Source organism: Athene cunicularia, assembly GCF_003259725.1.
Source record: "Athene cunicularia isolate RWA chromosome 3 unlocalized genomic scaffold, athCun1 chr3_part1, whole genome shotgun sequence".
Classification (NCBI taxonomy): Eukaryota; Metazoa; Chordata; class Aves; order Strigiformes; family Strigidae; genus Athene; species Athene cunicularia.
The window spans coordinates 20,191,527-20,214,455 of record NW_020799097.1 but is presented as its reverse complement, the minus strand read 5'-3'; the positions used below and the strand labels follow the sequence as shown (position 1 = coordinate 20,214,455).

The following is a 22,929-nucleotide window of genomic DNA, read 5'->3' as shown; positions in this document are numbered from 1 at the left end:
CTCAAAATACCATTATAACTAGCAATATTAAGCTCGTAAACAGCACAGGACTTCTCTGATTGTTGGGGTAAAGTTCCACAATTAAAAATAAATCTTTATCCAAAGGAGGCATAGACAAATATATTTTAGAAATAAAAGAATATGTATAAAAATAAATATAAAAGAATCTGTAAGAAAAGCAAGCCTATTCCCTACAGTGAAGCAAAGTTGATAAGTACGTAACTTTCTCCAATGCAATGAAGGAGCCAGTCCTATGAGTCATCATCAAAATGAGCACCCTTTTGATGTGTAAAATCCATTCTGCAGTAACTCACTAGGATAACTACAGATTAGCAACATCATTCAAAATAATTTATATTATTTTATTATTGCTGCATATTGTGATACCTTATCACAACTCCTGACATGATCTCCCTCCTCATAATAAGTTGTTAAGGCTAAATAATACATCATGTACAAAACCGTAGCCATTTGTTGTCATTCTGTATAAAGGTATTGATAAAGAGCCGTAATAAAACACAGCATCCAAATTTTCTCTAGAGCCCAGTGCATTTGGTATCTGTGACTAAAATGTTTCATAGAAAACTATGATAACAATACTTTTTCATGTCTTTCATAAATATTTTGTTTAAAGTTAGTACTACAATTACCTGAAAATTGGAGAAAAAACAACATCAATCTTGCTAAAATGTAGGATTACGATTTTGGTACATTCCTTCAAAAGGAAATGCCATTATTTTTTCAGCACAAAATCCCCCAAAATAAAGATTGAGGCAGATCACAAATGCAGCTCAAAATAAAAAATACACAACTTCTTTTGTTTCAATTAATATAATTATAGTTCATGAGTTATTTCTTGTACGCAGAAGATAAAAGCTGTTAAACCATAACCACTGTAGATTTCTCAAGAAGACATTCTGTCAAACTGTCTTAATTTCCTCATAAAACAGTATAATAAACCAAGTGGGTGAAGGAAATGGAGTATACATTGCATACATTAGTTTAAGGGGTTTGATATAGGGCATTCACATAAACAAACCAGAGAAATACGGTTTAGAAGAAATCTCTGTAAACCAAGCGTGAAACCGGTAGGGAAATAGAGGATAAGCAAAGACTAGTTATTGAACTGAAAGGTTGTATCAGGTAGAATCAGGCAGAAATCTGCCATAAGATATTCAATATTTTAAGACAAGGTTGGTAGAAAGAAAAATAAGCTTATGAAGTTTGCAGATAGTGGTAAATTTGGAGTGGCTGCAACTATTCTGGAAGATGTTTGAGATGTGAAATAAGCCTGAAACTATAAATCTCTAAGTGGAAATAATTAACTGAAAACCACTGAGACAGGAAAGAATCAGCCAGCCACCAGTTCTTTCAAACCAAATTAAGGTTTCAACAGATGACAAAAAAAAAAAATTAAAAGGCCTCAGTCACCACTGCCCTACCATTGTAGGAAAACAAAAGTATTCTACACTTAACAGAAGCACCATTTCTCAGGCTTGAAATGTCATCCTCTCATGGTACAGACCTCATGTCCAGCTTATGAGAACTGACCGTATGTCAGCGGACAGGAGAAGAGCTCAGAGCAAAAGCTAACAGCAATCAGAGTGCAGGGAAACATTCCCTTGGAGGGTGAATGGCAGGAATGTGTTAACCTGAAAAATGAGTAAGTAAGGATAGCTCGAGCAGGCCATTATGATCCAGATCATCAAAGACATTTTGTGTTGCTGAAATAAGGTTAATCAGCATGATGAAATTTCTTGTCTCTTTTTTTTCAGACTAGTTCCTGGCCAACTGTGCTGCCACATGACTTTTTACTCACAAAAGCCTCTTCCCTGCCCATTCATTTCTCTTTCACCTTTTTTATTGTTCCTCATTTTGACTGCATCCTGACTGTGTGCTGTGCTTTGGGGCTCAGCAAGCCTGACTTCCACCGACAGGCCAGAGTGCACCAAAAGTTTAAAACAAACAGCAAACTGAGGGAGTCCACCCCCGTTGCTGACTGTCATTTTTCCCCTTCCTAATCTCTAAATGATAAATGAAACAACCAATAAAAATTATGCAAAAACCTGTGATGATGGCATGGGATTTTAGGGCACTATAATAACTTTTGCATAATAATCCAACCCTAAATTTGATGCATTTAGTTTTTCAAATCAAAATCTAGAACATCTAGCTCCTAATTCAGATTGTCTCCTTTATTATGTGTTTCACAGTGAAAATATGTACTCCTTGAAATTATATCTAGACAACATAATATTACTTTTCGGGAAGAATATGCTACTGCTGGTTTCTTGTATTGAATTCTCTTAGCTTGTGGTCCTGTATCTATTCATTTTCCTTCTGAGTTCTGCCTGACATCCCAAAATACTTTGCTAATAGTGTTATCTCATAGCTCTTGTTCTCAAACACTGCCACATGTATGTAAAAAGAGTCATTACGATGAAAATTCACTTTCCGGTCTACATAAAGCCCTAAAATTTTTGTTTGTCACTTCACAAAGACATCCTAAATACTAACGGTTACCGTTTTCCTCCTTCTTGCAACCCTCCACAGCTTAACGATTTAAATTGTAAAAATACACTTCAGTCATACAGACTTCCACAGAAGCTAAGCCTATCAGTTCGAAACATTATGTCTCCCCTGAATGACACAAACAAAACAACATGGTGATGATTCCTAGTAAACCAAATACTTTCAGGATTCTTTTCCTGGCCCCACATCATCTGCTCTGTGCTAATTCATGGAGCGTGGCCAGGAAACGTCCGGCAGAAGGCAAGGCTGCATGGGCCAGGACTGTGCCAGGGAGCACGCTGACAATTTAGCACTTGGACGCCCCTGAGAGCTGCATTCCAGCGCCTGGGAACAGTCGGGCTCCCACTGCCCCACGAGCAGCCGTGGGTCAGGAAGGGTGCCCGGCAGTACGCAGCAAACACGGTGCACATACACAGTCACCTCACAAGCTTTCTATGCGAGGTTTTATGAAAATCTGTAAGATCTAACTATATGGCCTATAAATAAATACAGTATTTGTATGTTTTCTTTTCTGGGACAAAGCAAATGAGAACTGTGCTGCAGACACTTTTTGTCTGGATGCAAATAAACTCTGTACCTAATAAATTATTTATCTGAACTAACTGCATCCACCTGTGTCCCCCCTTAGACTGCCCATTCATTACAACAGTAAACTATTTCTAATTTAGCATTGAAAATTAACCTTTAACGGTACTTTTAATTAAACACAGTGAAAACTTCTAAATATGTAACTATTTAAAAGCACCACACAGCTGTTACTGTCCCATACAATCCAATGCTCCCATGGCAGCTCCTGGCACTCCAGAATACCCTATTTAAAGTTTACTCTGACAGAGAGCAGAAATGCAAACTGTGTTCTCTGTTAACACATCCTGATGGGGCAAGGCAACATTTGGACATAGAAATTTATTGCAAGCTTACAAAATAAGTTTCTAAAATGAATAAAGTAATAAATACTAAAAGGCATTAATGAATATTTAGATTATGAAAAGCACACAGGATACACAACAAAAAATACAGCTTTCAAATACACTGACCTTAAACATCAAGAAACTTACAAGAAAAATCAATTTTAAAAGTTTCATATCACCTTCCGTTTGAAATACAGGAATCACTTTTAGAGAAGGGACTGGTTTTACTCAGAACAAACCATGCCCTGAAATTAAAACTTTTTTTTTTTTTTTTTTTTTTTTTCATTAAGTGCAGTTTTCCTTTGTTCTTTTGTTTTCTAATTATTGCGAAACAACATACAGGGAGGAGAGTTAAACGTTTACATTCCATTACCTTTATAAAAGATTAGACTCTGTGTACTTCAATAATCTTAATTCAGATTTCTTTTTGCATAAAATTCTCTTGCTTTATAAAACTATGAACTGTAGATCAAGCTGTGGATACTGACACCAAAACATGTCACTCCCAGTCACCACCCCACTGACAATAACCTATGTGATGTGAAGTAATATGCACTCGCTAATCAGCAGCTAAAACAAAAGGTGTTGTCTAAGCAGGGAAAACAGGCAAATTCTTTATGAAGAATTGCTGGAGCAGCAGCAGGACAGGACACCAGGGCTTCTCCTCTTCTTGCTCTACCTCAGCCATGTCCTTCTCATCTCTGCTTCCAGACTGGTAGCCTGGCACTTCTTAGGGCTTGGAGGATTTCCCTGAGATCTGTTCATTGCTATAGAGAGAGTATACAGGAAATGGCTTTCCATTTTTTTCAATTTTAATTTGTGTCAGAAAAAATTACCATGACTAAAAACATTATATTAAGATCTTTAATAAAAAAGGAAAACCAAAAAATAACGTTAAGCTACTGCTTCATACCTAGCCATGTCTCTCTCTCTATAGACACATAATTAGCCAGTTCTAACATGAATATAGAAACACAACATCATGTGATGATTTAATTAAAAACATTTATCTTGTGACATAATGTATGTATGCAAAGCATACTGTCAGGTCATTAGCAAAGAACTCTACATGTTACACTCAAATCTAACACAAATGCTGCAATTACAGAGATTTCAAATCTTTGTACCACAACTACAAGTATTCTTGCCAGTTTTAAAGGTTATGCAAGCTATTATACAGTCTCCTACGAATTAATTCTAATGCCCTTAAATCCAAATGCAAAAGCTTTCAGAACACAAAATACTTCATAAGAGCAAAGACAGCTGAAAACATTCAGAATTCTGGTTATCCACCTGCAATCTTCCTGGCATTAAAAAACAAAACAAAACAAAACAAAACAAAACAAAAACAAACCCACAACAAAACAAAAAAAACTGAAGGCTCATTTGCTAGAGTATAACAATAAGATTCACAAAATGTAACATGAGGAAATAGTTTCCAGCCTTAACAGTTAGAAACACCAGCATACCTCCCAAATAATGATATGTGCAAAATCTTAAAGTAAGGGAGATAACTTACTTTGTTTTGGACACTTTTTGTTGTATTGTTAAAAAATGCTTGAGAAAACTCTATATGCAAATGGAAAGTTTTTAGGCACAATGTGTAATTTCATCTTCTGTTTATAGCCCTCTTGATTTTGATAAAGATCAATGCAAAAATAGCCTATCAATCCTATTTTCCTCTCAGTTTAAATAATGTTTTAAATAATACATTTATCTCTTACTGTTTTCACTGTTGAAGCTGAAGAGGACAAGTAGGTAGTCTAACCAAGCATTCATTGCTTGTACTAACCCCAAATAATTCTGTGACATGAAACTATGTCTTAGTAGTTTTTGGGTAGACCTACTGCTCCACATCACCTATATTTCCAAACTTTAGAAGATCCCTTTAATCATTTGGTAATCTTCCAGCATGTGTCAAATTTTTCTTGTCCAAAAATGAAAATATTCAGTTACTTCATAAAGTTAGATGCAATCAACAGAACAAACTAAACACCGTGTTATACTTACATTTATTGTTTGCTCTGGAAGACTGTTTTCCAGCATACAGCTTCCAGGTATAATAGATTATAAATCACATTCATATATTCATGCTAAGAAATACTACATGAAAACCAGACTAAGTGGGACAAAAAAAAAGTAGAGCTTGCAAGTTCCTCCAAAACCAGTATCCATCAAGACAGAATAAAACCAAAGCATCAGATTTACCATTGGCCAACTAGAACAACGCATTTAAACTCAAGTTTAGAAGATTTGCATTTGTATTAGCCTATCATATTGAAGTCAACTGATTTCATACTTTAAATTGAAAATACTTGTCTGTCTTTTAGCTTTGCACAAGAAAAAGGGAATGTGGATGAAACCAACAATGTGGTTGAAATTGATGTTTGGAACATGATGTTGACACATTGATGACTTCTATTATGAATCTTCATTAAAAAGAAAAATACTGAAGCATATACCAATGAAATCAAATCTTGATTTTTTATTAGCAGTGAAGGTAAATATCTGATTACCTTGTTTCAAGGATTACCTTGCTTTGCATTGATTTAGGACACAAAGAAACTTAAATTCAGAAATATTTTCTCCAATAAGCAAAATCACCACAACAGCAAAATGGAAATATCTGAAAGGAAACTACTGTCTTAAGTATCTTAAAAACTGAAAGGTTCTCAAATGCTAAATGTGGATTATAAAAGAACAAGCCCTGTGCCCAACCCCCTGACTCAAAGGTAGACACTTTTACAAGGTCCAGTGAAAACTATTTAAAGCAAAAAATCTTTCTCTATATGTGATTGTAAAATGTATGGTAATATAATCTTTATTACTTTGACAAATTAAAAGGAGGCGGTGGCTTGGATTTGGTAAGAATCAGCAGGAATAATGAAAACTACTTTCAAAGGATGGATTTCTCACTGTTACAGCTTTCTGATACTGAGAGACATAAAAAGTCTGAAAAAGATGTATGTTTGAAAGACAATGTGCTCATTCATATTACTGATCTGTAAGGCTAGTTATGAAATGTTGATTGGCAACAAGAACTGAAAAACTTAAGAATAACTAGGCTTTCAGCTGTGTGATAAATACTGAATCTGGAAAAAAGTGTAAACTACTTAATCTCCGTTTCCTTTAAAAAATGGAAGGAGCAATTTAATAGGTAAACATTATATTTGTAGATCTATTAGATTTAAATTAAGTAAATTAGGTTAAATTAATGATCTAAATTCAAGAATGACCATTGTATTTATAATTTGTTTAGCTCTCTTCAAATGTTTTAATAAGGTAGGAATTGCCATAACTGGATCACTTCGCCACTGACAAATTCAAAAGAACAAAATAAGAGAAAAACATTATTTCTAACCTTTGAAGATTAATACTACCCAGCAGAAATATTCTATACCATAAATGCCAAACTACTATGTTTCTCAACACAGAACAAAAGATCTGCAAATGCCAGCAAGACTACATTGCTTATGTCTACTTTATTCTTATTCTTTTTTTATTCAAGGTCATCCCAGCAGGAAATGAAAAACAGCCATCAGCATAGTAAAAACATTCAAACAGAGCAGAGCATGAAAATTGCACAAAAGAGGTTATATAATCAAGTCAGTGCAGTAACTGGATGATGTCAATGGCACTTTAATGCTGCTTTAACTACTGCTCTGTAAAAAAATGTGTCACTTTGTTGAACAAAGAGAAGGCCACCACTTTAAAAAAATAAAACCAAACCCCACTTTCAGCTATAGAACTACTTATAGTAATCCTCACTGCTAGCAGCGTTAACATTTTCTAGAATACCAGAGAAACCAAGAGGGGTTTTTTTTTGACTAGTTTTAAGATTTAGCCCTAGTGATTCTTTTACAAACAAAATTACATTTTTCTTTTTCTTGGCAATTAATTTTCTTGCCAATTAATTCTTGCCCAGTCTAATTACTAGATACAATATGCAATTTTCCCAAATTTACATTGAGAGATTTTTATTATCTGTACATCAGCACTCAGCATATAAAATAAAGCCACTGCATTTTTAGATGGGAAAATAAAACATAATTCTTACATGGTATCATAGTCAATAATATTTAGTACACCATAATTTTATTAAAAATAGTAAATGGTAGGATCACAAACAGGATGCAGAACATTTGGCAGTACTCACCTTGATCATAAAACCATGCTTATGAAAATATAGAGAATTAAATCTATTAATCATTTATCTAATTAAAGTAATAGCTGATTTGCACAAATATGTAAGATTTGTTAAAAGGGACTTTGATTCTATAAGTCTTAAAAATTATATTTATCAGGTATAGCTTTGGTGAATGGAAAGCTTATGATACAGCTTTCTCCAAGAGCTAAGGATTTGTTTTAACTAACAATTATTTTGCCATTAGAGTTGAAAGGAAAACATTTAAATGTGAACTCAATGAAAAGCAATACAGTATTGTCTTACTAAGTCTGTAGATCCCTCTGCTGCCCTTGTTGCCAATTTTTCCAACCAGCTATGCAGTGCCATTAATAAGACTCAAGCGGGATTTGCTGGTTCAGTTTTAGGTATGGAGACTTAATTGTCAAGAATTATACATGGAAATTTTACTCTGGCATGAACATGGCTCTTTGTCTCATCCACTTTGAGAGTCTTCCAAAATCGATCCCCTATAGAAATACAGTATTTTGAAATTAGAAATTTTATTTTATGATTGATTCTAATTTTCATGCTATCATAACAAAACCAAAAACAAACAAACAAAAAAGAAAACTAACAGGAAAAAAAAAACAAACACCACAACCAAAAACCCCTCCTTTTAAGAGTATGGGTAGATTTATAAGAGACGTAATGCTATTTGTGCAGTCTGAAAAATAACAAGAGAATGCAAAATCTGTCTTTAATCCTCTCGGGGATATATTTCTAAACCCAAACAATTAAAAGGTTGTTGACAGTACGGTCATATGATTTATTACTGATTGTTTTTGACAGAAATATCCTTGGGAAAGAGCTGCTTTTTTGTCCTGCATTTGTGCCATGCCCAATAAAATACGTCATGGTAGCTGTGCATGAGTGCTGTGCTAACACAAACACATCATGGTTAAGGTACTGGATGAAGCAAAGAGTGAACTAATGGTTGGCACATTCTGTATTGTAAAGACCCACTGATACATCAAAATATTTTTAAAGTATTAGCAACAGTTGGAGGTGAAACCTCTTCTTATTTTTCTTCTCAATAATACGGTTTTCAACTGTACTTTTCAATCAAAAAAGTGTTTCTCCTCTACAGTAGACTAAAGAAGACACCAAAAAGGGGAGCTGACTAGTTTATGGCATATCATGAACCACTAAAACAAATGCAGTAACAGTTTTATTTGGTTTTGTAGTTAATAGTCATGTGAATTACTAATGTGAAAACTCCAGAGAAATACTGGTTTTATGCTATACCCATAAATTAGTCTTCCCCCCACCATTTTGCAAAATAAATAATGTTTCTGCACTTCTCTGTCTCACAGGGATGCTTAAGTCTAAACTCTATATCCAGGAAATATTGATATTCTCAGAGGAAAGAACTGAATGCCAGAAAGAAACATTATCATCCCCTGACCTCCCACACAGGACAAGTCACACAACAGTAGAGAAGTTCGTGTTAAGGTAATTATTGCTGTCAGAGCTGAACCATCCCTTTGAGAGATATATAAAACTGAGATTCAGAAAGACCACGAATCAACCAAAATAAAATGATTTGCAAGTCATTCTAGTAGTTAACTATATTCACTGTTAAAATTGAATAGTTCCACCCTGCTTCCAGGCTGAGCGTGTTTATCTTCAGTTTCTGATCACTAGGAGTAAATGACTCAGTGAGTAGTACGGACCATTTTTCTTAAAACAGATCCAGAGGAGATATGCACTGAAGTTCAAACATGATATTTTTTTTTTGCAGCAGCAGCAGTTCTTAAAGATTTAAAAATAAATAAATACATAAATCCTAAAACTTCAAACATGGGTGGGAAGAAAAATATACTGCTAATTCTCTGTAATTTTTCTGATTTTGTTCTATGGCAGGTTAGTTTTTCCTTTCTCTACTGTCAGGAAAATGGATGAAGGTGCAGTGCAAGCAAATGAGTGTGCATATTCATAAAAGAAAATACGCACTGATACAGAAGAGTCACCTGTGTTTTACCAGACTGACAGAGATCACATCCCTTTCTAAGCCTCCTTCCAGCTCTGACACTTCAGCCCGTCTCCCCCACAGGAGTACCCAGCTGCGTACAGCCTACACTGGGTGAGTATCAGCACAGAGCTGAGGGCAATGAACTCTCAGCTGCAGAAGATCCTACAGCTGAAAACAGGAATGTGAGTGCTGGAAAAGAAATAACAGACTGGGCCGGTAAACCAGTATACTAGTACGGAAGTGTGATTTCTCCATCAGTGCAGTTCTGGGGGCTTTTTTTCCCTTGAGGCAAGAAGCCTCATTGATACAGTGCATGTAAGCTTGCATTATATTTATTATACCAGTAAATAACATCTAGCAATGCAATGACCTTCCTAAAGAATGCCCATTTTGTCTCCTTCAGTTCAAAAAGAAGTCTCACAGTACAAGATCAACAACAAGCTAAAGGATGTGGAAAATTGAAGGAATTGCTGCATCTAAAAATAACATCTAAATTTGACTCAAAAGCATTTATTCATTGTAAATCTATGCGTCACTCTTCCCTCTCTACTAGGCGGATTTTATCGGAACGTATTTCCAACCATTATGTATTTCCCAGCTATTTCCAATACAGAGATTGCCATATTAGATTCAAACAGACTCAGAGGTGTCTGTAGAATTTATCTAGATACTTGTTCTTACAGAATGCCAAGGACATTTTACTATTAATATGGCAAGTGCTATTGCCTGGCATAAAGACTAAAAACAAAAATTCAGGTAGTCCATCACTTGGCTGCAGACCAGCTTCCTGGTTTCAGACAAAATGACAACTCTTCCTTCCACTTTATGGAAAATCCCAGGTCATCTCACTGAAAAGGCTGCAGCTCATGGACTTGTATTTTCTGCTTCCTGAGGTTAACAGCAGGCTGCCAGAGCAGATAAATTAGCTATTTTCTTGCTCTGCCTCCAGCTCCTCCTGCTCCTGGCAAAGCAAACTCAGAACCAGAACTGGAGTGACAGGGCTGCATTAGGACTCCTCAGATATTTATCTCCTCATTCCGTAGCAGTGCAGACAGCCTTAGGACAGGCATCTATGTGTTCCTGTCTCCTGGGAGAAGCTGCTTTCTGCCTACAAAGAGCAGTGGAAGCTGCCACTAGAAGAAGAAATTCAACCTTAAAGTACCCAACTGAATGACTTTCAGTGAAGGGAATCTCTGGGAGCAGAGAGTAAACCTTCCTTTTTCTTCTTGCTATTTCCATCCTAACATCAATATCAAAACTATAAACAATTAAAGCTATTCTAGAGCTACTACTCATTTCCCACTCCTGATTCCTACTCATAAGGGAAAATAATTCAACAACATGTAGATTCAATCAACAGCCATCTTGTTTTACCTCACATGCTGAAACTAGGACCAAACTGAATAAAATGTCTACAACTTCTTTCCCTGCACATTTATTTTCTTCTTTATTTACTCAAAGTAAATCTGGATAAAGAGAGATGAAACAACTTGGAAAACTGGATGGATGTGAATTATGGATGTGTCTGAAATTTCCAGATAAGTGTTACTAGTCTTGTGTGTTTGTTAGTTGTTTAAAATTCCAGTGGCCTCAGGACATCACATCTACTTTGCTTTAAGTCGTTCACCCTCTTCCTAGCAGTATTAAGTCAACAATTCATTAGAAAGCACTTTTTTTTACCATCTCTGTAACTACTTCATCACATTAACAAAGTACTAAAAATACCAGAAAGAAGCACTGAAACACTTTTAGACACTTACATGTTGTTCCTAAGACCAAAAAGTTCATTCCTGAGTATAAACAAAGACAATTCTGTACCACCTAAGTCTTCACAGTTTAATGACATTTTAAAAGTAATTATTCAATCTGTTTTTTCCATTTTGAACACATTTCAACTTACATCCTTGTTTCCATCACCCCTTATCAGTTGCAAACTAGCTGTCACTCAGGCCATATAAATACCTTTTGGGCCATGTGGAGAGCAATTTCACAGGCTCCCCAGTAACACATTACCCCTAACATGGACTCTCAAGGGGACTTCCCTAGTCTTCAAACAGAAAGGAAAATGCTTTCAACCACGTGTGTATGCAAAAAATGGGGAAAAGTTAAAATACTTGATTAGTCTTGCCAAAGTAGAATGAAAAATAATATTTAAAATATCTCTAAAACTTTAAATTAAAAATAAACCAGCCTTTTAGGAAATCAGATGTTTTAAAATAAATACTTAGCATGACTACTCAATACATGTGAGATTAATTAAAAATTAATTCAAATTCTAAACGTTTCCAAAGGCAGACATTTGCTTGTGCTGCCGGGCAGGAGCAGCATGCCTGGGGAAGCACAGAGCAGGGGGCAGGTGGCTCATGCTTCCCTGGCAAGGAGGGAAAATGGAAGGGTTTCTGCAGGGAGGTCTCAGTGAAGACATTTACAGTCCTGTGTGTGCAGAACCTGGCCCTTTAAGTTGTATCACAAGCTCGGCTGATTTTTAAGGATTTCCCTGGGGGCAGACCTATTTCAGAGAGGCCCCAGGGGCAGGTTAACAGGTTCCCTCAGGAAGCAGTGCCCCCCGATTCTGCCAGGCCACGGTTCTCACCATTGCTAACGCGAGTGGCCACAGACATCACAGACCACAAAATCAGGGACATGATTCAAGTGAAACCAAATGATTTTCCCTAGTTTATTTTTCAGCTAACTCTGAGAACTGACTGAGAAGACCCAGGGCAGGAACAAGCCACTACCATTGGCACCCAGCAGCCCTAAGAAACCCAAGTACCACTCACAGGGTGTTCCTGAGTTGGGTTTTTCTTAACGGCAAAGGGGTACAATCTTTGGTTTGGAAATTAAAACAGAAAATTGAAACAAGTAGTTACATATTAGCATTAATATACTGAATAAATCAGCTACTTATATACATTACTTACCATTTTCTTGTAATATTCAGTATAAATAGTAATTTAAAAAAAAAAAAAAAAAGTTGGAGTACTATCTGTAGTCAGAAGTTAAAAAAAGAACTTAATTTCAATAAGCAGATATATCTACCAAGTACTTTTCAGCTTTGAATAACATATTCTTAGAATGTTTCTACTACCCCAAAATACATATTTACATGCCTTGGAAATGTATAAACTATGAATATTTCACTTGACTAAGAACACTGTCATATATATGGCTTAAAAGCCAGTGAAAAAATTCTTTCCCATAAATATTATTCACTAAATTTTAAGTTCACCTGAAAAAGAATCCTCTTGGACACACAACTAAACTACCATTGCTGTAAGACTGGTCAGAAGTACAAATATACCCTCTGATCCAGAGGCCAATTTATGGCTGGGATTTCCACAAATACTTAAGACACCTTAAGCAGAATGTAAGAAGCAGAGGAGTGCAAGACACAAACCCAGCACTTAACCTCTTAAGTGCATACATTTCTTCTGGTAAAAGTTTCCTCAGACATCAGATGTTGGGTTACTAGAGTAGTGTCATGGCTGAAATCTCTTCTCAGAGATTATACACTTGCTCTTGTCTCACGAGGGACAAATCGTTCCCATGTCTAAACTATAAGGCTAAAGATAAGGCTGAGCTGAATGGACATTTTATTTCTGATATTTTATTTAGCTTATTCATAGAGCACTTGGGAAAAGGAATAGCCTAGGTTTTAAAAATTGCTTTAAAGTATAGGGGGTGTTTCTATACTAAGAAAGGTCTTTACAGATCTTTAATAATTGCCTGGTACCAATTATTTACACTCCTGACAGCTATGTCTTCAATCTACACATAAAACATGCTCTATTTATACATAAAAGGCTAACTAGCGAACATTTTAATTGATTTACTGTAGCTGACTCTACCCCCTACATAGGTACTATTACACTTACTAAAGCTCTGCCCAGACCTATAAAATTAAATCAGAAAGTTAATGACTTGAATCTGGCCAGAGCAAACCACCTACTCACATAATCAAATTGCTCTCATCGGCTTTTGCAGCCCTGTTGCAGCTCTGCTGCTCTTCCTGCCTGATGAAAGTCTGTCCTTTCTCTGGCACTTTAAACCAAACACCTGGGCCTTTTTTACTGGAGACTGAGAATGTTATCTCAGTCAAAGATCTGAATTTTATGATTCAGTTTATGTCTTTAAAAAATAACTTAAAATACACCCAACCTCTCAAATTTCTCAGTTCATCAAAATGCCGTCAAACCAAAACTTTTTTCTTGAATCCAAGTTAGTTATTATCCCGAAGAGAGACAAATTACCCCTTAGAAGGCATCCTGCTTTGATAGGCAGCTTCCCAGCAGCAAATGAATCACTGTGTATTTTTATACGCCACTCCATCAAACTGCTGCTCCAGCTTTTTACATTATCTTAGCATGTAAAGCGGCATATATGTGTATTTATTATGATATTTGAATGGCTCACTAGTTACCTGTGCATCAGACCACATGCTGTCCCATGTATTTTCCAAAATATTTTTTAAAAATTGAAAAAAAGCTTTCCTCATCAACCATTAAAACCTTGTAAGACTTTGATGCAGACACCCTTTAAAGGTTTGAATATTGAGGACAGATTTAATCTGATTATCATTAAATTTATCTGCTTATCATGATAATCAGTCATTAAATAGCAACAACCATGAGATATCAGAGTGAGATTTTATATCAAAGTGGACAATCAAAACCATGTAAAAACAAAACATTCTGCTTCTGTAGAGTGCAGTGGACCTTGGACAGAGGCTATATGAAACGGAATTCAACTCCTCTTGAGAAGTCTGTATTGAATTTCATGCTGCCCCAACTATGCTTCACATTGCCTGGAGATAAGTCAAAGCAAGCATGGACTCACTTTTTCTAGATTCTTCCTCCTAGGAAGGAAACCAGCAGACATATGGCTAATAAAAGGCTATTAAATCCATCAGTCTGGCCAATACAATGCAAGTAACTTGACACTTAGCAGTCATCATCCTGTTTACCAAAACCAGTCATTAGTTAAGGTAATCCTGTGTAAAAAGTAATATTATTTTCCTTTCACAGACCAGCCAGGCAATGAGCCTGTTGTAGTAAGTGATTTAAGGGGAAAGAATGCTGAAAGAAAATGTTTCTGAAAGATCTGGGGAGTGGCAGTTGGAAAGAAAATAAAAGATCCGAAAGTTCGAACAACAGAGCACAACAGAAAAGGGAGCAATGTCACAGTCATTAAAACTAATTTTAGAGTTAAATACGTATGCTCATCATTTTGCTTAGAAAAACATAGAAAACATACAGAAAAAAATAAAAAATAAAAACACAACCCAAAACCAAGAGAGAACACTACATTGCCCCAGACTTCACAGTTTTGAGTCTACAAACTTTCACAAGGTTCAAGACACCGTGCCAGTTGGTGCACAAACTCTTCAATGTCCTAATTTTTATTTAATCTGTATTTACACAGATTAGCAAAAAGACAGGAAACTGGGAGCCTACACTGGTCTCTCCTTCATATGTCTTTCTCAAGAAGTTTGAAAATCCTTGTTATCTGCAATAAATTAAACATTCATTCAGTTTTCTTTTTAAAATAATTGCTTGACTCTCATAGCAGCAATAATAATTCCCTACTAAAAAGAAGTGAAATTTGGCAGCCTGATAAGCAAAAGAAGGAAAAGGAAACATTTGAGTCATTCCATTGCAACTCGGCCAGCTCTCATTGCACCATCTCTTTGGATTGTCTTGAAACTCTGCCCATGTTTGCAATAATAATGCCTGTAAAGCTATTTTTGTTTTGGTTTTGTTTTTTTTCATCGAATTCAAATGGAACAAATGATAAAGAGAATTTGGCTCTGTTTCCATTTTACTGTATACACACACACATATACAAATACGTATAGCATGTGTGTGTATATAAATACAGACATGAACACAAGTATTTAAAATATTACCTTATTTTTATCCATAAACTTTTCCAGAAGAACAAGCAACTATAAATATTTAGCTTATGTGATATAGAGTTTAAATGTCACCTTTATAAATGAAGCTTTTCTGTAAGTGAAGTGTTAGCCTATAAGGCTATAAACACTCTGGCTTGCTGGAAAGGGATGCAGCAAATGTCCAAGCCCAGTAAGAATCGGAAGCCTGGGAATTACTCATGTATACAAAGCTAAGTGTAAGTTCACATTTGCGAGATGAGATCTAGAGTGTACAAAATATTCGCTCACAAAATAATATATGAAGTGGGGAAGAATACTGTAAACAAGCTACAATAAACTTTGAAAGTCTCAAAAATATTAATCCAGAAGGAAATAACTGAAAAAAAAAACCCCACCATTTTGAGAAATAAATCAAAATGGGTGAAAATTTACACTTTGTTTTTTAATTGTTCAAAACAGAATTGGGGCCTGAAAACATTCATCTAGCATTTTCATTTTACCCATTATACATGGCAAAAATATTCCTGTAAAAGGATTTTTTTGATTAAAAAAATAAAATATTATGCAATTGTTACACATCATGCACTATTTCTGTTCTTTTGTTATTTTCTGAATAGTTGTCTGCTATTTTTTCATGCCGTAATAGCAATAGAAATTTCTTCCATTTTATTATCTCGTTTTCTTCCCACAGCTTCCTTCTGTCTACCCTGAGCTCTATCCTCTTCTGGCTATACTTTCTATTTTTCTTTTCTGCTGGACTTTCAGCCTTTTAATTTAGTTTACTTACAAGCCAATCCATAACTGCACATTGGCAGCCTAACATTTAATATCTAAACGACCAAGTTTTCTGCTGGTTAATGACATCCCTATCTCATCTCTTAATGAGCACTGACCCCACCTGGGAGAGAAGTCAGTAAGAGCTACTCAGAAAAATGGAGGAGTTGAAATATTTATTAGTCTTATTTTTCTCTTAAGCATGCATGTGTTTACCACAATGTTAGATGAGAGAGTCACCCTTCTCCTTGTGTCTCAGATCCAGAACCTCCTGATGATGCAAGGGATAGGCGTCTCCCTGTTAAGTTTTTCACCAGCCTTCTATGGGATTTAGGAGAGAAAGTTTATTTACTCATGTCCAAGCATTTACTTCTTACTCTGCCCAGTGAGTAATCCCATGTTTCTCTCTGCTACTCAGAAATCCCTTAATTGATGTTTCTTATGCCCCTAAATCCCCCAAAGTAACAATGAAAATTGACATAACTTGTCACTTTTAATTTTGCTGTTGTTTGGGAAAACGGAGTAACAGTAGAGGCACTGAAGTTATCTGTTAGGATACCCAGGAAGACAAAAACGTGTTTAAAACTGTGATTTTCAATTGAGGACCTAGACAACAATACCAAGTGATCCACTGACTTATATAATCTTCACAGCTTTCAGTAGAACAAATGAAAATATCTTGTGCTGACCACAGTCCAAACTCCCAGTTTGGGAATTAGCTGTCTTTTGAAACAGCTAGAGAGCAAATATCCTACACAGCCCAGATGAGCATGTAAAGAGATGTTGGTAGTAAATGGCAAATTTTCATAGATGGTAAAGGTCACCGGTAGTTTCACAGAGAGCTGTAACGGGTTCTGTGTTGTTCAATTTATTCATATATTGAAGAGAGATGAACAACAGAGAGAACAAAGTTTTGCTTATGATATTAATCTATTTTAACAAAGTCTGACTAGGAAGAACAGCAGAAAGACCTGTCAACAGTCCATGAATGGCTATTAAAATGCAGACCTAATGCAAGGGAGGTGATTCTCGTCGTCTGCTCCGTTCTTGTGAGACCCCACCTGGAGTACTGTGTTCAGCTCTGGGGCCCCCAACATAAGGAGGACACGGACCTGTTGGAGCACGTCCAGATGAGGGCCACAAGGTTGATCAGAGGCCTAGAGTACCTCCCATATGAGGACAGGCTGAGAGAGTTGGGGTTGTTCAACCTGGAGAAGAGAAGGCTCTGGTGAGACCTTATAGCGCCTTCCAGTATCTAAAGGGGTATACAGGAAAGATGGGGAGGACCCTTTATCAAGGAGTGTAGTGATAGGATGAGGAATAATGGTTTTAAACTGAAAGAAGGTAAATTTAGGTTAGCTATAAGGAAGAAATTCTTTACTGTGAGGGTGATGAGGCACTGGAACAGGTTGCCCAGAGAAGTTATGGATTCCCCCTCCCTGGCAATGTTCAAGGCCAGGCTAGACAGGACATTGAGCAACCTGATCTAGTGGAAGGTGTCCCTGACCATGTCAGGAGTTGGAACTAGATGATATTTAAGGTCCCTTCTAACGCAAACCATTCTATGATAGCAGTACAAAGTAATGTATATGAAGAAAAACAAATTTTACAAATAAAATGGTAGGCCTAGAACTGATCGTGACTATTTATGGACAGGATCTTAAGCTACCCTTGATAATTCCAGTAAAACAACAGTTCAAGAGAAGAAAATATGATATTGGGAATTATTAGGATAGGAACAGAAAATAAAAACAGAAATGATCCTAACACTGCTGTATAAATTCCCAGTTAGCCCTCATACCACACCTGTCCATGTAAATACTAGGGAAAGTTATAATTCCCTCACCTCAAAACACAGCAGAGTGGGGAAGGAGTAGTTCAGATGATGAGAAGTTAAGAACATCAACCTTCCAGTGAGAAAAATCCTCAGCTTTAAAAAGAAATGAATGGAGAAACTTAGGATCAAAGGTCATAAAATCATGGCAGGCATTGAGATGACAGAGAAGGATCGAATATTCACTGTCTCTTCCAACAGAAGCAATAGGCGACACCGAGTGAAGCTAGCAACTTCCAGGCTTCAAACAAAAGAAGAGAGCAATATACACCATGTTGTTTGTGTGGTACTCCTTGTCACCAAAAGTTATCAGTGTAAGTTACAGCTAAATTAGTTGAAAAAAATAGGTTAAACAATATGTGGAAGAGAAATCCATCGAGATTTACATATAATATAGAAATAAGCCTTAGACCACAAAATCCCTCAGATGAAAATTATTATGGAAATGAACCACTATTTACTGCTCTATGCTGTCTACTTGTTTATAAACTGCCCTTTCAGTCACCCTCAAAGAACAGATATTAGGTCAAATGGATCTTTGGTTTTAGGCATTACGGACATCTTTCTGTAAATAAATACATGTTTAGCATTTTAACACTCAAATGTTAAGTATTTACTGATCAAAAATACATCTTAGTAAAGATGATTAAAACCAGAAATTATATCTATTAAATGGAACATAAGATAATGTATTCCTCTGATGAATGTAAGATACAATACTTGCAGGAAAGGATGGGTATGATTTTGCTCCACATGTTTTCCCATTCTTCAACAAAGAATTTGATGAGGGTTAACTTGCAGCTGAGATGACAAAAATACTTTCCCACTAGTGGATCTAGTGACTTGCAGATACATTCTTTGAAAAGAAAACTCATTTGGGCCTTCTGCTGCATTCCTCAGCAGCTTTGCCCAATGTCTCCAGCTAAATGTCAAACAGTCTGTCAATATTGTGCCCTTCTGCCCCCTGCTAACAACCAAGCATATTCTGCAAGCTCTACAAATGCATCCTTACACATTCATACCTTGGTCCTGGCTCATTCCATCATGGGGCTTTAGCAATATTCACATCCTACACACCCTCTACCGTTGCTTTGCTGAGGAGGTTTGGTATCATTTGCAGTATCCATTTGATTTGTTGGTACTCAGAGAATAGAGCTTAATGTAGAAGAAATACTCTCCTTGTAGCAACAGTTAACATGCTTTAAAGTTAGTGTGTCCTTAGCCCAATTTTTGCAAGTAACTACTTTCCATCGAAAATACTATGAAAACATTATCTTCTGAAAAATATTTTAGGCTTTTGTTCAGACAAATATCAACATCTACATACAGATGTTTAAACTTCTTTCATTGTCAACAGAAGACTAATCAACACACTCTGCTGGAGAAGGCAGGAGAATGAATAAACTTCTCAAACAGTAGCAGCTTAATTCAGTTGTCCAAACAGTGGTGCTTGCTGTTGGTTTAGGTGTCCTAGGCTATCTGAGACATCTGTTGGGAGCAAGTTCCTACTCACTAGAAGGGAAGCTCAGACACAAAACATGGTGGTGGACTCTGGTGCATAGAGACCTAAAGGTAGGTAGTTTAATTTTAAATTGAATTCTGCACTTGGTCATAAAATTTCCATGAAGGAAGACCTAAAATAATTTTTATTTAAATAATCTTATGCTTTCCCTCTGCTTTGTGTAATTCAGGGAAATATCTAATGTGGTCTGCTGCTCAGCCATGAGTCTGTCAAGATCTGTGTCTGTATTCAGTTATTCTCAAACAATTCAAGTAAACCTTCAGCATCTGATCTTCTTTTTTGAACACTAAGTATATACAAATCTCTATCTTAACTAAAACCTTGTATCAGTGTCATATCTCTCAGCTATCTCCTATATCTAAATTGATGCCTAGCAGTGATCGAGCTTACTCACAGTCCAGATTTGAGACTACAATCCTTTGTCCTTCATTGTGTCGAGGTGTATTAATTTGCTGTCTTAATTGCTTAATCTACTGAAAGTTTTCTAAAAGGGTTTCAAAGATCTGATCAAAAGCAAGGATCCTGTTTTTTTCAGATGAGAATCGTCTGGTGGCTTGCTGACCGATAATGCATCGTTTGCAAACAGATCTGCAAATAGCATGCGTCCTTCTGCTATGACAGCCCAGAGACTCCTGCACTGACAGAATTCATACATATCACCCATTTCTTTTCCATAAATGCCTCTGTTAAGAGGCATAATTTTATCACAAATCAACACTGAAATGTAAAATGTCATTATGTTTCCATTGCCCCTCTCTCTTTGGTAATTCATGTATACTCCAAACAGATGTGTGATTTGTGTAATTCACTTTTTTTTTAAATTGTATTAAGATAGATGCTCTTGAAATGCATCAGTCATGCTTTTTACTGGCATTGGCAGTGTACATCAGATTCCACAATAATTCTTATAGAACTATGAAAAAATTGTAGGAATCATAGAATCATTCAGGTTGGAAAAGATGCTTGGGATCATCGAGTTCAATCATCAGCCCTACTCTACAAAGTTCTCCCAAGTACTTCTCATACATCTGTCTAGAAAGTCATCATGGATAACTAAGGCTTTTCCCTTTCCCTTTGGATGGATCCCTGACATTTACACTACAAATCAGAAATTAAAATAAACAAACAAACAAATAAATAAATAGGTATGCACTGTACACTACCCAATTTGTAGAATATGTTGGAAACATATAAACAAAAGTCATAACCAGCAATACTGAGACTGTTGCCTTCAATTTAATTTCAATGACTACCTTTCAAAGTTACTCACCAGGAATGATGGCAATTTAAAAAATCCCATTAAGATCTGATCACTTAAACTTATACTTGTGCATTGAAAGGTGTTTTATTCATAACTGATATCCAGGAGAGTCAAAGGAATAAATACCCATAGCAAATATTAGTACAAGAGACATTTAAAAATAATTCTTTTCCTCAGTAATTGGTATGTAATTCTTAGTGCAAACCAAGTCCACTTTCTTTTGTGATATTTTTTTTTACAATTTTTACCTTTTCTGCTTATAACAGAAATTTAGTTTATATTCTTATTCAGACTGTGAGACCCAATAGTAGTGAGTACAATTATGCTTGTACAGCTAGCAAAAAGTCAGAGAGCATCCAGGTGCTGCCAAGAAAAACTTTGAACAAATTTTAGTATTGGTCTGAGTATGTGTAACTAGTTCTGTAGACAGGTTTGGATTTTGATCATGTTTATGCAACATACAAATAGCAACATATTGCATCAATACTCAATGGACCTGTGTCAGAATTACAAACACCATGAACTGAAGTGGCCTTAAAACACAGAAATCCCCTAAATAAATGTAAGAGAGGATACAATTCAGGGAAGAGAGGAGAGCAATAGTACTGCATCCAGAATTTTACATTCCTCAGCCATTTAAATGGTCTAATGTAAATATGTTTCAGCAATTTCCGTGAATACATGAGCACTCTATATTTAGTCAGAGATGAAAGGAAACTTCCAGGACTGTACTTAAAGCATGAAGTGGTTTTGCAAACTGCTTTGGAGGTGGGTGTCCATTCTTAAGGGAAGTCAGCACAGGACCTGCTGATCGGGATGCATGCCCTAGTCCCACAAAGACCCTGGGCAATAATCTCACTGGGTAAAACCACGTGTTTACACAAGGCTCCACAAGCACTTTCAAAACTGGCAGAATCCACCCTGCAGAAGAAATGCAAGCTGTGGATCCCAGCCTGCAGCAGGGAAGGAGGAAGTTGCCAAAAAGTGGGGGAAGCAGGAGAGAGTGAGAAAATGTACAGCCAGAAGTAGCACTGGCAAGGTCAGCAACTAGCAATGTTATGAACAGTTTTCAAAAGACAGCCTGAGATTAGGAGTAGACATTTTTGATATGTGGGGAAAAACTTGGCTGCACTGTTGATCTGGGCCCCATACTGTTTTAATCCATGTAACAAATTATATGTGAAATAGAGCAAAGTCAACTCAGCTTCCAAAACAGGACAGTTTTCAGAACCAGTGCTCAGCAGAAAACTAATGTAACTGCATACTTGTAAATAACAAAGAACTTATAGTGATGTTTTTTTACAAAATTACTTTGCACGGTCAATCTGTGTCCTAAGGAAGAACTAAAACAGACAAGAATGTGGAATTTACCAATACTAGTGAAAATGGGCTTAACCCATCAGCAACATACTCTGCAGGATCTAATAAATCCATGTTTTAAAGGGGAAGGAGTTCAACTAAAATGAATTCATTATTTCTAATTATCTAGTTATCAACACTACTACTAAAGAAAATACATTTAATATATAGGCTCCTCATGAAGGACAAACTGTGAGAGTCAAACCAGAGATTAAATAACTCTGTATTTTCATGCTTAAAAAGAAATCAGTGGTAAACCCTCTGGTAATTCAAGGAGTACCTCAGACATGTAATAATTATTCTGAAAGTACATCCTGCAGCTAAAGGTAGGCAATTCATATACAACAGGTAAGATATTTATGTATAATTGGTACCTTCAACCTACTGATTAGTAAATAAACTGTACCATTGTTCTTTGTCCCAGAGATTCATATTGCCTGACTATCTTCTGGCCCATCTCCTCCCCATTCACAGCCATTCAGCAGAACTGTAGCAGGAGTAACTGCATTTACAGATACAGACATAGAATTACTTTTTTTTTTTTATTTATTTATAACAGTCCTCCCCTAGCTGGTTGGTGAAGAACGAGGATATGCATTACCAGATGACAAGTAAGGCCACTGTTATGTTTTGAAGAACGCTGGTCATCTGCAGGCGTATTTTGAGAATCACTGTTCTCAGTGAA

The 22,929-nt window shown here is 36.2% G+C and overlaps 1 protein-coding gene across 1 annotated transcript in view; it reads right to left on the bottom strand.

The window, feature by feature from the left end:
* PXDN (peroxidasin) overlaps positions 1-4,208 on the bottom strand; it is a 66,580-nt gene extending 62,372 nt beyond the window's left edge. Inside the window, exon 1 of the mRNA XM_026844026.1 lies at positions 4,123-4,208. Within this exon, the coding sequence (XP_026699827.1) occupies positions 4,123-4,208 (86 nt within the window). The remainder of the gene's footprint in view (positions 1-4,122) is intronic.
* Between the last annotated feature and the right edge of the window lie 18,721 nt (positions 4,209-22,929).